Here is a 16,321-nt window from a genome sequence, read left to right as displayed (position 1 = left end):
CCAGGAATAGAGAAGGCAGCACATAAGAGAGTCGCTTGTGCTTTAATATCTTGCTGAATTGGGGCCTTGGAAACTTAGAACTAAAGATGAATTTTTTGTCTGCTCATTAGATTCTTAAAATCTTACAGATTATAATAATGGCATGTAAAATTGCTTTGCTAGCTTGTCTTATTCTATTTTGCTTTTATTCAAAAGTAGCAGCATTAAAATACTGCATTAGTTTCCTTATTCAGATTTGAAAAATAGGCATTTTGCAGTTTTTCATTTTACCATCATAAATCATTAACATTTGGTTTTATGTTTACTACAGCGGAAAATAAATGTGCCACCTCAAATGCAGGAACATGTACAAAGTGCCTTGCTGTAGGTCCAGAGTGTGGATGGTGTACTCAAGAGGTATGTTGTCTTGCAGCTATATTTATCCATTTTACCTGGTTCTCATACCTGTGTGCACAATTATATAATTTGAACTTACTTCCAAATTATGGGAAAGAAAAGGTATTGAAGTAACAGAGGAAAAAAATCTGTTTCTTATTCTTGGAGATGGCACTTGAGAAATCATGCAGTACATATTCAGTCTCTAAAGAGAAAATGTAACATTTTTATTTGCAAATTTACAGTGTTCTTTTAAATATAAAGTGTGAATCTTTTCATGTTTTCCATCTGCTTTGTAGACTGCATTGGCAGGCAAGTGGTAACTTTTGAGAGTTCAAAAATTTGTTATTTATAAGTTATTTATCCATAATTTGTAAGAACTGTTATCACTAAATCAAAAACAAATCTATACAGTTATCTTACATTTCAACAGGTAGTTTTTCTAGTAATTTTGGAAATTCCTGACACTAATTTCTGTTTCACTGTACAACATTACCTTTGTCACGTGGAAAAACGTATGCTTTTCTGTTCTTGACATATGAAACCTTCAGTTTTGAGACTTATCATGAAAGCATTTACGATCTCTGGTAGACAGAATTATTCTGATATCATTGTTGTTTTGGTAATAGTGAGATTTCAGAGGGAGGGTGGATTGAGTTGGCAAAAGACCAGTATATTACAATTAGATATGTCTAATTATGAGTAGTCTTGACATTTAAAGGTAGGAGGGGCATGTTCAGGATCTGGGTTTTTGCCAGATTGCAAAGCTAGTAATTAGCAGTGTACCCACACTTGAAGGGTATCTGTAAACTGTTGAACAGGCAATGAAAAGCTCATGAAAAAGACAGAAATGATCCTAATGGGTAAGGAATAGAGATAGGATCACATTAATGCCAGTAGGTAAGATACTGGTAAGAACTCTCTGGAATATGGCATACAAAACTGGTCATCTGTTTTTTAAAGAAGAAGAATTCTTACTACAGCATGTCCAGAGGTAGTCTTTGGGGATGATCAATGAATAGATAACCTACTTTACAAGAGAGGGGGTAGATACCAGGGAAGATGAAGAAGCAATCTGGGTTCATGGTAGCGGTAATATCTTTTATTAGACCAACAAGATTTTTGCAGAAAAAAATCTTGAATTGCAAGCTTTTGGGCACAAACACCCTTTATCAGGCATTGGAGAAAAGATTGTAAAAGTTTTCCTGGATAGAAATGAAAGTTCATATTTCACAGGATTTCACAGAGGAGTCAACAGATGGAAAATTTCTTTGGGCAGGCAGGTCTTAGGTGTTAAAGAGTCTCTCACCTCTCTTGTGCAAATTAGCTTGGACAAAGGCAGGAGCAATATCTCAGGTTTCAGGTGGTCAAAGTTGCTTCCTCCTTGGGAAAATATAAGTATTTTATTTTTAAAAAAATCAGTTAAAATGCTATATCTTCTATGTGTCAGGTATCCAGGTTATAGCCATATTGGTCTAGAGGAAAAAGCAATCTGGGCTCATGGTAGAAGGAAGATGAAGAGCTATTTAACCTAAAGGCTAACATTGTCACAAGAACAGCTAGGTATAAACTGAACATGAATACATTTTAAGCTTGAATTCGGAAAAAGATTCCTAATTATCAGCAGAATGAGGTTTTAGGCCAATACATGTGCTAATTAACTTTCTAATTAGAATACTGTAACATCGCCACAGTGTCACATTGTATTAAGCCCCTTGCGTTAAGATGGCTGTGGGGCGCTTTAAACCTCATTAAACAAGGTTTAGATAAAGCATCCTGTGGCCATTTTTAAATGTGTGGGGCTTAATACATGTGACAGTGAAGCATTTTAATAAGAGCAGCTGCACAGGAACTTCTCTCATTAAAACATCCCCACCTCTGAGCATGTGTATAGGCAGCCTGGATCTTACCCTCCTCCTGTAGGACTAATGAAACCAAACAGCTATCTGTTTTTCAGATGGAAATTAATTCTATATGGGATTATATGATATGGTAAATTAATTACAAATTTGAAATGAATGTGTGTAAGATAAGATGTGTAAAACCTTTGTTTGGATGCTCTTAGGAAGAACTAACATGATGTGTGATTTTTGGGAATGGGAAATAAAATCTGTCAGATTCCTAACATGCAGCTGCTGGCATACAGGGAGCCTGGCATCATGGTCTGGTCACTGTTGGGTTCCCTACATGCCAGGAAGTTGAAACCTGCACAAGCCAGATGAGCTCCCTGTGCGCTGACACCTGGTTGTTAAATCACCCATTAAGACTAAATATTTCTTATGGAACTTGCATTGTACTTGAATTTGAACATGTGGCATGTTTGGCACTTTCTCTTGCCATAACTTGGCTGAACATGTGACATATAACAATTTATAGCACAGTTAACATGTTAATTGTGTGATTAAATGTAACTTCTTCTGTGGTCCTTAGGTTCACTGGCACCAGCTTTTATTTGATTTACCTTATCTTGCTTGAGTGTCTCCATGTGGATATTAGGGCTGTGCGAAGCTTCAGTCCCTGATCTGATTCAGCAGAGATTCAGCACAATTTGGTGGCCAAATCTCTGAATCCATATCGAATCAGAGGACCCTTTAATCTCTCCAAATTGAATCGGAACCCTCTGAATCAATTCAGAGAGATTCGGAAAGCTTTGAAGATTCAGAGAGACAGCTTTAAATGTTTTTTTTCTACACACCTCTAGGTAGCAGGGGTTCATGAGTGCTGAGATGCTGGGGTGCATGGAGTGTCCCACAGAAGCACGGGGGGCTCCCCAAGCACGCTCGGCAGCAGACCCAGAAGTGGACCAGAAGCACTTGCGGTCCATTTCCAGGTTGCCGGGGAGTGCGCCCCTCCAGCTTGGTGACTGGTGCCTCCTGGGTCTGGGGGGGCACCCAGAGTCCCCCTGTGGCCGATATGAGAGGGGCGCCCCAGCATGCTCCATGGCAGACCCAGAAGTGGACTGGAAGTACTTCTGAGTTTGCCACTGAGCATGTGGAGGGCCCCCTTGCACTCCTGTGGACACTCCATGCACCCCCACTATCGAGCTGATCACGAGCTGCGCCTGCCACCGCAAGGTATGTAGAAAAACTTTTAAAGCTGCGTCTGTCTGAATCACTGATTCTCTGATTCAGGACTTCAAATTTCACTGAATTGAAATCAGGGACAGTGATGGAACGAATGGAATGGAATCACTGTCCCTGATTTGGGTTGAATCCAAAGCTGGATTGAATAGGGCCCTGTAGCAGGACACTAGGGTGCCTGCTACTGGATAATAGTAATGTGGGCTCCGCTGCCACTCACCAGGGCAGCACAGGTGGGGGTTTCCAAGGCAACCAGTTTGGTCAGCTGACCAGAAGGGGGAGGGCCTGTCCTAGATGAACAGAGAAGGCTGAGGCCAGAGGTCAGTTCCCCTTCTGGCAGCCAGGGAAGAGGGAGCTCTGTTGGAGCAGGCAGAGCAGAACATAGCGAAGAGGCCTGAGGGCTGGAGAGTGTCTGCTTGACAATACTGGGCAGAGGAAACCCTGAGAAGGATACATGAGAGAGAGCCAGCTTGGCTTGAAGTTTAGGTTGTAACCCAGGAGTGGGAGTTTTCTGTTTTGGTTGTGATATTACACCGGAGGACCGGGTGAGGCTATAAGGGGTGGAGGAGGCTTCATAGGAGCTCCCCAGTAGTGTGGGAGGTTCCTGGTGCCCTGGGAGGGCACAGCAATCTGGTGCCAGAGAAGGTGCCGGCAGTTTGAGCGCCAGAGAGTGGCGCTGCGTTTCGGGGTGTCCCGACCCCAGCCCAGTGTGGGCGGTTATCGGGAGGAGCCCAGTGTGGGCTCCAGCAAGAAGCCCCAGTGGGGCGTAGGACTCAGAGAAAGGGGTCTGGGGCCAGATAAGGCTGAGGCCGCCTGAGCCCCAATTGGGAAAAGCCCAGTGGGCGTCAGACCCGGGAAATGGGTCTGAGGCCAGGTAAGGCCGGGGCCGCCTGAGCCTCGATTACAGGAGTCGCAAGCAAGGCCCCAGTGAGGGCGAGCACGAGACACAAGCCCCAGTGGGGCGTAAGACCCAGGAAAGGGGTCTGGGGGCCAGGTGAGGCTGAGGACGCCTGAGCCCCGATTCTGGGAAGCCTGAGTCGGGCATAGGATCCGAAAAGGGGTCCGGGGGCCAGGCAAGGCTACGGCCACCCGAGCCCCAACTGCGGGAATCACGCGGAGATAGGCCCCAGTGTGGGCGGGCATGAGTGCAGGAGAACGTGGGAGTGCGGAGAAACAGGCCCCAGTGGGGCACTGTCTGTGTGGGAGAGACCCCAGAAGGGGGGCGAGCCTATTGAGAAGCCCCAGAAGGGGGCGAGAGTATACTGAGAAGCCCCAGGAGAGGACGGGCACACGCTGAGAAACCCCGGGAGAGGGCGAGCACACCGAGAAACCCTGGGAGGGGGCGAGCATATTGAGCAGGCCCCCAGGGTGGGCGACATGAGCACAGGGGACAGGCCGTGCAGGCGATGGCCGGACTTATGGGTAGCCCTAAGGCTAGAGTGCACTGGGGCAACTGGACAGATCACTGGCTAAGTTAAATCAAGGCACCGTGTCAAAGCAGATAGAAAAGGCAGCCTCCCTTAAACATTTAAACATCAAAGATGTAGTGGGCAAGATCGGTGAGGGTGCATTGACACCGGCTTGACATGGTAGCCAGGGGGTGCTAGGGGAGGTCATGGCGCCCCTAGAGGTCGTCCTGCCACAGGCCAGCTTCGCATTTCCCTAGTGGATATGGCCAGGAATGTTATCCTAGCACTTTGCTTTGATTCTCTTTTTGGGCTCAGTCTAGTTCTTATTGTAGTCCGCATGTGTGTTTTGTTTTGTTTTGTTTTCTTTCTCTGTAGATCACTCTAGCATAATTTTAAAGGCTGGGTAGAGGGTCAGTTAAAATACTACATTATTACTTTAAATTTTTGCTTATTTTTCACAGTGTTGTATTATAAATTTCACTTTGAAACTGGACACTATCTTAAGTCCATATGTCTTAGGAAGAAAAATCAATATAATCACATCAGCAGTTATGCATTTTGAATCCTAACTTGGATCTGTTGTATTATTTTTTTTCTCTTTCTGTTTATGCTCCAGCTCAAACTTTTACATGTGTATGGTTTATACCCAAGCGCTCACAAAATAATTTACCAAAAGTCACACCACAGAAAGTTTGTAAGCTATTCCCTTTTACTATGTTTTTAATCTTAGTGATGTTTCATATTTTTATGTGTGGTTGATCATCTGAATGTCATAGTATTTTTCAAAACAAGGAGAAAAAACTATTGTTGTTTTTGGTTCTTTTGCTTAGGATGATTCAGATAGTAACTAGCAAATAATGAACAGCATACTTCCAGATACATTTTCTAAATGAATCTTTTTATGTCTGTTTAATCTTCATTAAATTTTCTGGATATGCCAGGACTTCAAAAATACCTAGTAGTCATTTCAGATGCAGAAATGGAAAAAACAAACTATATAACATCTTGCAACATTTATTTATATGTACAGACATAGACATTCACTCTATCCAACTAATCATCATTACTAAAAAGAAGTAAGCCTGCCATCAAAATTAATAGCAAAATGTTCTTATCCCTGTAATGAGCCTCTTCCCAAGCTCACTGTTAGAGAATATTTTTCAGGCACATTTTTATAATTTTTCTTTCCTTTTTCTATTAAATACTCCTCATGGTTTTTATTTAACTGTATATGCTACTGTAAGAGAGTTTTATCAGTGTCAGCTAACCCATGTTTAGTTTCTTTGCTAATTCAGTTAAGAAGGTTGATTCCCTTTTGTTTCAGAGTAAAAGAAAATCTCATAATTTCATTTATCATCATAAAAATGCTTTCTTTGTTAAAATAACCCATTCAGAATAATCTGTGACATCAGAATTTCATGGATTAAAGTTGAATGAAGGGTCATCCTTCTCTGTAATTAGGCTTGTCTAAAATGAAAGTCTTCTCTTAGTTGGTGGGAAAAAATAACAAAAACCTTTCAAACTCTGTTTCTAAGAGGGCTCTTTTGAATGAGTTGTCATGTGCTGCCATCCCCATCTCTATGACAGTTTAAAAGACTTCATGTGCTATGCCCAACCAACCACAAAGCAAATAGGGTGCTAGTCTAAGTGTCTTTTTCATACTTCAAATGGGGGGAAATGGAGACCTCAAGAGTTCATTAGTTTAAATCCAGAATGACCAACATTTTATCTGATCTGACACAAGCCCATAGAATTTCACCCAGTTAACTCTGTATTGAGCTGAAGCCTTTTGGGTATGATGCAGAGCAGTGGGGTTAAATTTTAATGGCCTGTGATCTATAGGAAGACAGACTTAAGTTGGACTTTAATTGGAAATTGGAATATTTCTGACTATCAGAGGAGGTTCTGGAATGGTTTCTAAGTCACATAGTTAGTGGGAGCAAGGACCATGTATTGCCTTAAGTTTGAAATTGACAAGTCTATGAAAGGGATCATATGGTTGGATAGGGGGTTCTTGGTTCAACAATCAGTATGTACAATCCACACATGAAGGTAAAGACTCTTGTGGTAGGTGTCTGGTTGTCCCATGCTTCAGGATTTTGGTGGTAGCTTATGGGGCTAACCACAGACAGTCAGAAATCCTGAGTCTGAATCAGTTCAATCTTCACAGGTTAGTCTAAACTGCATAAATTGAACCTATAAGCAAGTGAACAGATACTCACTTTTGATTCTAGAAATGTGGCCACATGCCTGCTGTGGCTCAGGCCAGAAGCCAGGAGGCACTAGAGCACGCCTCTCTGCTCAGATGGAACAGACAGCTTGGGCCTAGGTTAATCCACCCACCGTACAAGAAGGTGTTTGCGGGGGGAGGTTCAAAGCATCCTGGGATCCTGGAGGACAGTGAGTTAACTGGAATTTGGAAGGGAATTGGGACAGAAGTTCAATAAATAGATTTAACCTAAATCAGTTAAGTCTGATACTACATCCATCCACATTTATCTTTAACTGGTTTTGGCCATTTTGAAAGTGGTTTATGTGCATTGAACTTCTATTGTCTTACAGATTTGAACTGGTTTCTGATCACTTGTACCAGTTTATATGTAATTTCTGTCCCTAGCCTAGAAAAACAAGAGCCGGGCCCCAATGCATCCAAATTAAGGAGAAAGAGGGGTACAGTTTTGCTTTCTTCTGAAGCATTGAAACATTGGTCACAGCTAATGCTGGGAGGTTTTGAGTTGGGGGTTCTGACGCTTTTGCAAGTAACTCAGAAATTCCTAGCTAGAGGGTCTTGCTGTCCAGACTTATGGACTGGAATTTTCTGCTTATGTCAGATTGGTAAGGACTATGCACCTTCATCTGTAGTGCTGGGCCTGGCCATCCTTCTAGGATTTTTGAGCATATATCACTGTGGCAGAGCACCTTTGCTGTTTGCCATTTAAGGCTGAGAGCAGGAAGCCAGCAGGTGTAGGCCAGCCCTGATGAGGCGGCCATTTTAGATCCAGGCCCACAGGGCTGAGCTAGCAGTCTGCCGCAAGCAGCTGGGGAGCAACAACACCTGGCTGAGCTGCTGCTCGCAATACCTCAAAGGTAAGGAAGGAACTAAGGGGATGGCAGCAGGCTCCTAGGTGCCCAGTTAGGTCCCAAGGCTCAGAGAGAAGGCTTTGGGCCTGAATAGAGTTTGGCCCAGCCTGGGAAGGGGTTTATGGCCTACACAAAAGCTAGGCAAGCTCCTGACTTAGAACAGGCAGGGATGAGGCCTGGGGCTCTGCTGAGACCAATTGAGAGTAGAGCCATGTTATTAAGATCCCTGGGGCTCTAAACAAGCTGCGCATAAGAGAGCCATATGGTGGGGCCCTGGAGGGGACCCCTATTGCCTAGGGACATCAGCTGCTGCACTGCTGGGACCAGAATACCCCAACTGGTCAATGCAAGAGAGCCAGGGCCGAAAGGCCAAAGGGCATTGATGCCCAGTGCGAGGGGTAGGCTTGGGTCATGATGAGTCATCTGGCACCCTGACTGGCCTGGAGGTGGGGCCAGAGCCTAAGGAGGCTGAAGGTCCTCTTGATGGGGAGGACATCACTATCTAGGGGAAGAAAGGCCCACTGAGTCGGCAGACTGGAATGAAGGAGGCTGAAACTCGGGCTCTGGGGGAGAGGCAGCCAGTAGCAGTCCCAGGACAGCATGTAGCCCTGTAGGGAGGAGACCAGGGAAGGTAGGCCTGCTTGGTCCTGAGTAAGAATGAAAATTGCACCTTGCTGGGGAAGGGTGGTCTGGTGGGGCTGTCTGTCAGGACAGTCCCCCAGAAGTGCCATGCCAGTTACCTGCCCAGTGAAAGGCAAGGAGGGGTGCCTCAAAACTCCAGCCCGAACATCTTGGTGGGTTACCCAGACCCAGGGAAAGGCACATCTCCAGACACCTGAGCCACATGGGGTGCAAGACCCCAGAGGCCCCAGTGAGCAGGGCTAAGTGTGAGGCCCTGGCAAAAGGGCATGAGTCAAAGCCTCAGGAGGAGGAAGTGAGGCCAAGGAAAGTCTATGGACACCTGAAGCCGCAGTTGGGCCAGAGGCCAAGACCCCAGTAATCCTCAGATATGGTGAGGCCAAGTGTTGGGTCAGAGGGAGACCCCAGTAAGCCCTCAAACTTGGTGAGTATGATTTTGGGTCAAAAGGGTGAGTAATTGGCCCTGAGGAGGGAGCAAGAACAACAAGTTATTCGGAGAGGGGCTCAGGTCAGAACTCTGCTCAGGGCAAGGTGAATTGGCTGGCCACTGTTCAGATGAGCCTTTCATAGACATCAGACATCAGGGCTGGAAGGGACCTCGGGACATCGTCGAGTCCAGCCCCCTGTCCAAAGGGCAGGAAGTCAGCTAGGGTCATAGGATCCCAGCAAGATAAGCATCCAATTTACTCTTGAAGGTGTTCAATGTAGGTGAAGACTGTTCCAGACCTTGGGGGCTCGGACAGTAAAGAAATCCTTTCTTATGTCCAGCCTGAAACGGTCTTGCAGGAGTTTGTGACCGTTCGACCTTGTCATCCCTTGGGGCGCTGTGGTGAACAGACATTCCCCCAGATCCTCGCGGTCACCCCTGATAAACTTATAGGTGGCCATCAGATCACCCCATAGCCTACGCTTTTCCAGGCTAAAGAGTCCCATGTCTCTCAGCCTATCATCATAAGATCTGTTTTCCTGACCTCTGATCCTGCGCGTGGCTCTCCTCTGGACTCTCTCAAGCTTCTCCACATCCTTTTTGAATTGTGGAGCCCAAAACTGGACACAGTACTCCAGCTGTGGCTTCACCAAGGCTGAGTACAAGGGGAGAATGATGTCCTGGGATTTGCTCGAGAAGCATCTATGGATGCAAGCCAGCATTTTGGTTACTTTACTAGCCACAGCATCGCATTGCAGGCTCATGTTCATCTTGTGGTCAATGATGACCCCCAAGTCTCTTTCTTCTGTAGTGCTATCCAATGTAGCACTGCCGAGCCTATAAGGATGCTGCAGGTTTTTCCTCCCAAGGCGGAGAACCTTGCATTTTTCAGTGTTAAACACCAGCAGGTTCTCGTCTGCCCATTTGCTGTGCTCGTCCAGGTCAGCCTGGATCACCCGCCTATCTTCTGGCGTGGATGCTTTGCCCCAAAGTTTGGTGTCATCAGCGAACTTGGCCAGTCCACTCCTGACTCCAATGTCTACATCATTAATGAAGATGTTGAACAGTATGGGTCCCAGGACATACTGAGGGACCCCACTGGTCACAGGGCACCACGATGAGTGACTGCCATCAATTACAAACCTCTGGGTCAAACCACAGAGCCAATTTCCCAGCCAGCAGATCGTGGTGGAGCCAAGGCCACAACTGGGCAGTTTGGCCAAGAGGTGATCATGGGATACCAGATCAAAAGCTTTTTTGAAGTCAAGATATATGACATCAATCTCTTCTCCCTTGTCCAGGTGATAGGTCACCTGGTCATAGAAGGAAATGAGATGGGTCTGTTGCGGGTAGGTCTTGTTTGACCAGTGCTGACTATCCCTCAGGATGTTAGCCTGGGCCAGTCCATCAAGGATGGCCTCCTTAATAAACTTTTCTAGGATCTTCCCCAGGATAGAAGTCAGGCTAATGGGCCTGTAGTTAGCTGGATCCACTCTCCTCCCTTTCTTGAAGATCGGCACCACATTGGCCTTCTTCCGGTCTTCGGGCACTACACCAGAGCGCCAGGAGTTTTCAAAGATCTGTGCCAGGTGCTGGGCTATGACGCTCGCTAGCTCCTTGAGTACCCTGAGGTGCAGATTGTCAGGGCCGGCTAACTTGAAGGTATCCAGCTTCTCAAGGTGTTCCTTCACAAGGTCAGCATTTATGGAGGGTAGGGGATCCCCATCACCCAGATCTCCCTGTCCCAAAGCAGGCATGGGCTTCCCATGGGACTGATGAAAGACTGACACAAAGTACCTATTTAATAGGTTGGCTTTTTCCTAGGCGTCAGTTGTCAGTTGCCCCATCTGGTTTAGCAGGGGTCCAACATTGCCCTTGCTTTTCCTCCGGCTCCCCACATATCTGAAAAAGGACTTTTTGTTGTCCTTGATGCCTGAAGCTAGTTGGAGTTCAGTTGCAGCCTTGGCTTTCCTGGTTTGGTCCCTGCAGGACCGGACCAGCGCAGAATAATCCTCCTTGGAGGTGAATCCCGTCCTCCATCCTTTGTAGGCTTTCCTTTTTAGCTGCAGGAGGTCCGCTAGGTCCCTGGAGAGCCAGGAGGGCTGCTGTGCCTTCTTGCTGCCTTTCCTCCGTGTTGGAATAGATTGAGCTTGTGCATTGAGGATCGCTTCCTTGAGAAGCAACCATTCTTCTTGAACTCCCATCTCCCTGGGGTCATGGTCCCTGAGGGCCTGACCGACAAGCCTCTTGAGCTTGTCAAAGTCGGCTTTTCTGAAGTCAAGGACTTCTGTGTTGCTGACTGACTTGCCAGCTTTTGGCAGATGGTGAAGGTGATCAGCTCGTGGTCGCTGTCACCCAGCTTCCCATCGATCACTAGGTCGCCGATTAGGTCGTCCCCCGTAGCCAGTACCAGGTCGAGCAGCGCTTTGCCTCTCGTTGACCCATAGACTTCTTGAGTCAGGTAGAGGTCATCCACGCACGAGAGAAAGCTTTGCGACCGCTCGGATTTTGCTGAGTGATCTTCCCATGAGATGTCCGGGTAATTGAAGTCACCCATGACAACCAAGGTCCTGGAGCAAGCGGCCTCAGTCAGTTCCCGGGCGAACTCCTGGTCAAGCTCAGGACTTTGAGTGGGAGGTCTGTAGTAGACTCCCACCGTTGTGTCCCCTGTGCCGTATTCCCCACGAATTTTTACCCAGAGGGTCTCTAGCTGTCCATGCCAGTCGCCAACATCAGCTTGCAGGGACATGTAGCTTTCCTTCACATAGAGAGCTACACCCCCGCCCCTTTTGTCAACACGATCCCTCCTGTACAGGGTATAGCCCTCTATAACCGTGGTCCAGTCATGGGTGGAGTCCCACCAGGTCTCCGTTATCCCAGTGACGTCATAATTCTTTGCACTGAGCAGGAGAATGAGTTCCTCCTGCTTGTTGCCCAGGCTCCTGGCATTAGTGTACAGGCAGGCAAGTGTCCCCTTGGGGGCTCTTGCCTTGCCCACAGATTGTGCCAGGGCTGGGACAGGGGTGGGCTCCCTTAAGTGCCTTGGTCTGCTGGCTTTGCAAGGGTTGCTCAGTGGGCCAGCAGTGGCAGTAGTCCCCCCATCCCCCAGCGGGCTTAGTTTACAGCCTGGTGGAGCAGGTCAGCCAGCCTGGCTGAGAAGAGCCTCCTCCCCAGGGGGGAGAGGTGGAGGCCATCTCTTCCCAGCAGCTCGCTGTCTCTCTCGCCATGTGGTCATGGAAGCCAAAGCCTTCCCGATGACACCGGCTCTGCAGTCTTTGGTTCACTGCATGGATCCTCCTCTCCCTCCTCAGCCCATAGCCCGTGACTGGGAGGATCGATGAAAACACCACCTGAGCTCCCAGACCCCTAAGCCCCGCTCCCAAATCCCTGTAGCGCCTCATGACCTGGCTGGGGGTGCTCCGAGCTGTGTCATTGGTGCCCATGTGAATAAGGAGCATGGGATAGTGGTCTGTGGGCTGGAGGAGCTCTGGGATCCTCTCCGCAATGTCTCGGATGAGGGCTCCCGGGAAGCAGCAGACTTCCCGGGCTAAGGGGTCGGGTCGGCAGATTGCCCCGTCAGTCCCCCGCAGGATGGAGTCTCCCACAACAAACACGTTTCATTTTGTCTTGGGGAGAGCGGGGGCAGTAGCTGTGGTTGAGCCTGGGTTGCCTGCAGGAGCTGGCAACTGAGCAGGCTCTGCTGGGGCTGCAAGAGGTGCGAACCTGTTGCTAAGCTCTGGCAAGGGAGGGGCCTTGGTGTGGTGGGCCTTCTGGCCCTTGACCACCTTGGTCCATGCCCCTGAGTGGGCAGAGCGGGAGGTCCCAGAGTCCTCCTTAGTCCTGGAGGGAGACGGTGCTCTACCCTGCGGCTCCTGGGGGAGAAGGGCCTGGCAGTAGGAGTCTAGCTCCTGCTCGCAGTCCCTGATGGCACGCAGTCTCTGGGCTGTGGCCTGGAGCTCCTCCAGTTGGCGCGCCAGAGACCCCAGTAGGGAGCAGGGCCCAAGAGGCTGTGCCAGGGCCAGTCAAGGAGCGTGAGTAGGCAAGCCAGATGGCCTGTGTGGTCACTCAGGGGATCAGGGCAGGTTGGGTGAGGCCCAGAGAGGGGCAGCATGTAAGTGGCCTAGTGAGAGCGGATGGAGTGCAAGAGGCCCCAGTGAGAGGGGTGCAATATTAATGAGGCCCGATGGAGCAGAATGAATGGATAAATGCAAGCAACTCAGCAAGGGACTGAGTTTGGCCCAGCTACAAGTCAGAGCCTAGAGCAACTCAAGGAAGCCACCTGCAGGGCATGGGACATGATAAGGGGAGGCTGGAGTTGTGTATAGTGCCCCCTAGCATCGGGGCATTAAAAATGGGCAACCTCCCATATTTATACATCAGTTTTGGGAGCAGAAAAGTTGTGGCAGGAGAGACTGGGTGGACTGCCCTACTTAGACAGGTTGGCAGTCCAACATGAGATCCCAGCTCCTAGATAGCCCTCTATCACAGTCACCAGATACTTCCCTGTCATTTCAGTGGCTGGCCATTGGCAGTGCTCTCATCTTCCCTGTTTTTATCTATGATGTACTTGTCCCTGGTGTTCCTGGTTTTATGCTTTGTAGTTGTGTGTAAGGGTTGGAAATGGTGATTTTGAGTCAGCAGTTGCCTGCAAATATAGCAGGGGCTGGACTTGATCCAGGAAAGTCTTTCAAATGCAGTCAATTCTGGCTTGAATGGCTATTAAAAAAAATTGGGGCACCTCTTTTTAAAAATACTGAATAAAATTAATAGTAGGTTCCCATGTGAACAGAAACATATTTTGAAGTAGAATGTGAGTAACACTTTTTTTCTGGAATTGCTATAGTGAACATAGTCCAAAAGATTTTGTTACGTGTGCATGGGTATAGGTTGTAGCCGTGTTGGACGTCTAAGGACATAGGCAGACAAGGTTCTTTGGGTAAATCTGGTATCTTATGTATAATATTATTTTCTTTAAGTTTTAAAGGTAGCTTTATGCCTGTTAAGAAAAAAATTACAACTAGATTTAATTTTTATTTAAAAAAAACCACTTTTTTGTCATTGTCTCTGTTATGGCATCAATGGACATGAACTACAGTTTGTGCAATTGTAGTAGCCTGTCTTAAGTTTGAAATACTTGCTTTCCTTTGAAGAGGTTATAGAGTTTATTTTTTTAATTAAAAATAACCTGTGGATTTTTCTCTCTCTAAACAGGATTTCATGGGAGAAGCAACACAAAGTGGTCGGTGTGACACTGTCTTCAATTTAATAAAAAAAGGATGCCAATCAGATTTCATAGAAAATCCCACGAATAGTATAACAGTACCCAGTGACCATGAAGCAAATGCGCAAGTAACACCAGGAAAAGTTTCTATTCACCTACGTCCAGGTTTGCTTACTCCAAATATTAATACTATATTTTATTTATATTTAATGCAACATTTAAATCCTGCTTGTGAAGCAATGGCTGGAAGTATTATTTACAAGAATGAGACTAGCTATTTCTTGTCTATTCATTTTTTGTAGAAGAATAGCTACAGTTTTTCTGTACATCAAAATGGGTATAACTAAAAATGCACATATCTCCAGCTATGCCTACTAACTCAGAATCAAGATTTGTACTGGGTTTCCAAGAAGAGTATTGTCAGGGTGGTGATAGACAACTTTTACAGTATTTTTGTGGAATTTGCTTAATTAAAATAATATCTCGTACTGTTAGGTTTATACAGGTGACTAACAAACAAGTTTTCTTTAATTACAAACTAACTTAGTGTGCAGTCATTCATTTAATCAAAACAAAAAAGACATTTAAAGTTGTTGAGTATAGTGAATCGGAAATGTTATTTTTTTTGGTATGAATAAAATAAGTACTTCAGTGACAATAATGAAACATGATGTTTTCACACAGTTTAAAACAAAGATATAATGTGGTTCCTAACCATTCCCCACCTTTTATGCAATTAAAATAATCTTTTAATGTGCAATGTACGCCTACATATTTTTGCACATAATGTGTTGTGCCATCTCATGTGATGAATAGCGCACAGAAGGGGAAAAGGGAACATGCACCATTCAATCCCTGAAGCCACAAAAAAAAGCAAAACTAACCACAAAAATAAAAAAAAGCCTAACAAACCAAAACCCACAAATTGTGTCCTTCAGAAGAGAGAGGTTAATGGAGTCTTCTAATCATGAATCCACAGAATGGTGCTATACATGCATATTCTGTCTCTTTGGTCTTGGAACATCAATCTGAAATGGATTACTTTAAAAAAAGATTTTCACTCGTATTTCCATCCTTCTTTTCCCAAATTTCTGGCCAGCTCAGTCATGATGCTGCCATTCAGGGCTGGCCCATAGTTGTTCACCCTACCTCTGTCACTGTAAACTCCATCCTTGGAAGTTTTAAAGACCCATGTAGACAAATCATGGGCTGGGATAGGTCTTGCACTCCTGAACACTTATTTTTTTCTTCACTGGTGTGCCACAGGCTAAATTTTGTGGTAATTTATGAGCAAATTTTGCATCAGAGATGGCACAATTTGGCCTTCTAACCTTAGAATTACTACACCTTTTTTTGTCCTGGCCTGTTGCCTGTATCTCTTAATGCCTTTGACAGAAGGATAAGAATTTTAAATGCCATTGAAGGCTACAGCAATGTAAATAGTAAGCCTGGTAAGGGTGTTATATTTCTTCATATGGGACTATTGTTTTTATAGAAGAATGTGAATATTTTGGTCCAAGAAGGAATGAAGTAGCCTGGTGGTTGGGGCACTCTCCTGTGAGTTGTGAGATGTAAGTTCATATCACCCTCAGAGGAGAGACTTGATTTTGGATCTGTGACATTTGGGTTGAATTCTTTAAGCAATGAGATGTTGAATAGAAAAGTAGTGGAATAATGGCATCCAACATGCTAGACATAATTTTATAATGCTTCCCAGACTGAGCCATGCAGTCAAACTAGGTAGAGGAGTGCCAGGTTTTTGTGTCTGGATGGGACTGAGTTGCTGAGCTGGACAGCACTATTAAGACTGAGTTCTTTTGGGAATGCACAGAACTCTAAACTGAGAAATGCAGGTGCCACTAAATTTTGGGTAGAAACTGAGTAGGGGTTTTGAGGATCTGGGTTGTGGATTTACCTGCATAAAGGAGGAGTTAGGTGCCAAGTCCTGAACTATCCCTTTAGGACTCTAACTCTAAATTTGCCCACTGCTGAATTAGGTCATTATCAAATATGCATGTGCATCTAGGTCATGTGCATCTTGGTTGACTATAGCTTAAAAGGAGATGACTTGATATTAGTATAAGGCTAA

At 46.0% G+C, this 16,321-nt stretch overlaps 1 protein-coding gene across 6 annotated transcripts in view; it reads left to right on the top strand.

The window, feature by feature from the left end:
* ITGB8 (integrin subunit beta 8) overlaps positions 1 to 16,321 on the top strand; it is a 96,091-nt gene that overhangs the window by 26,158 nt on the left and 53,612 nt on the right. For all 6 annotated transcript variants that reach the window (XR_016442287.1, XM_090046806.1, XM_090046810.1 and 3 more), the window contains exons 2-3: positions 311 to 396; positions 14,223 to 14,397. Coding sequence is in view for 5 of the 6 variants with exons in the window: in XM_090046806.1 (XP_089902932.1) it covers positions 311 to 396; positions 14,223 to 14,397 (261 nt within the window). In the remaining variant the exon portion in view is untranslated. The remainder of the gene's footprint in view (positions 1 to 310; positions 397 to 14,222; positions 14,398 to 16,321) is intronic.

Source organism: Crocodylus siamensis, chromosome 5 (assembly GCF_052110815.1).
Source record: "Crocodylus siamensis isolate JL-2025a chromosome 5, ASM5211081v1, whole genome shotgun sequence".
Classification (NCBI taxonomy): domain Eukaryota; kingdom Metazoa; phylum Chordata; order Crocodylia; family Crocodylidae; genus Crocodylus; species Crocodylus siamensis.
This window is presented reverse-complemented; position numbering and strand designations above follow the sequence as displayed.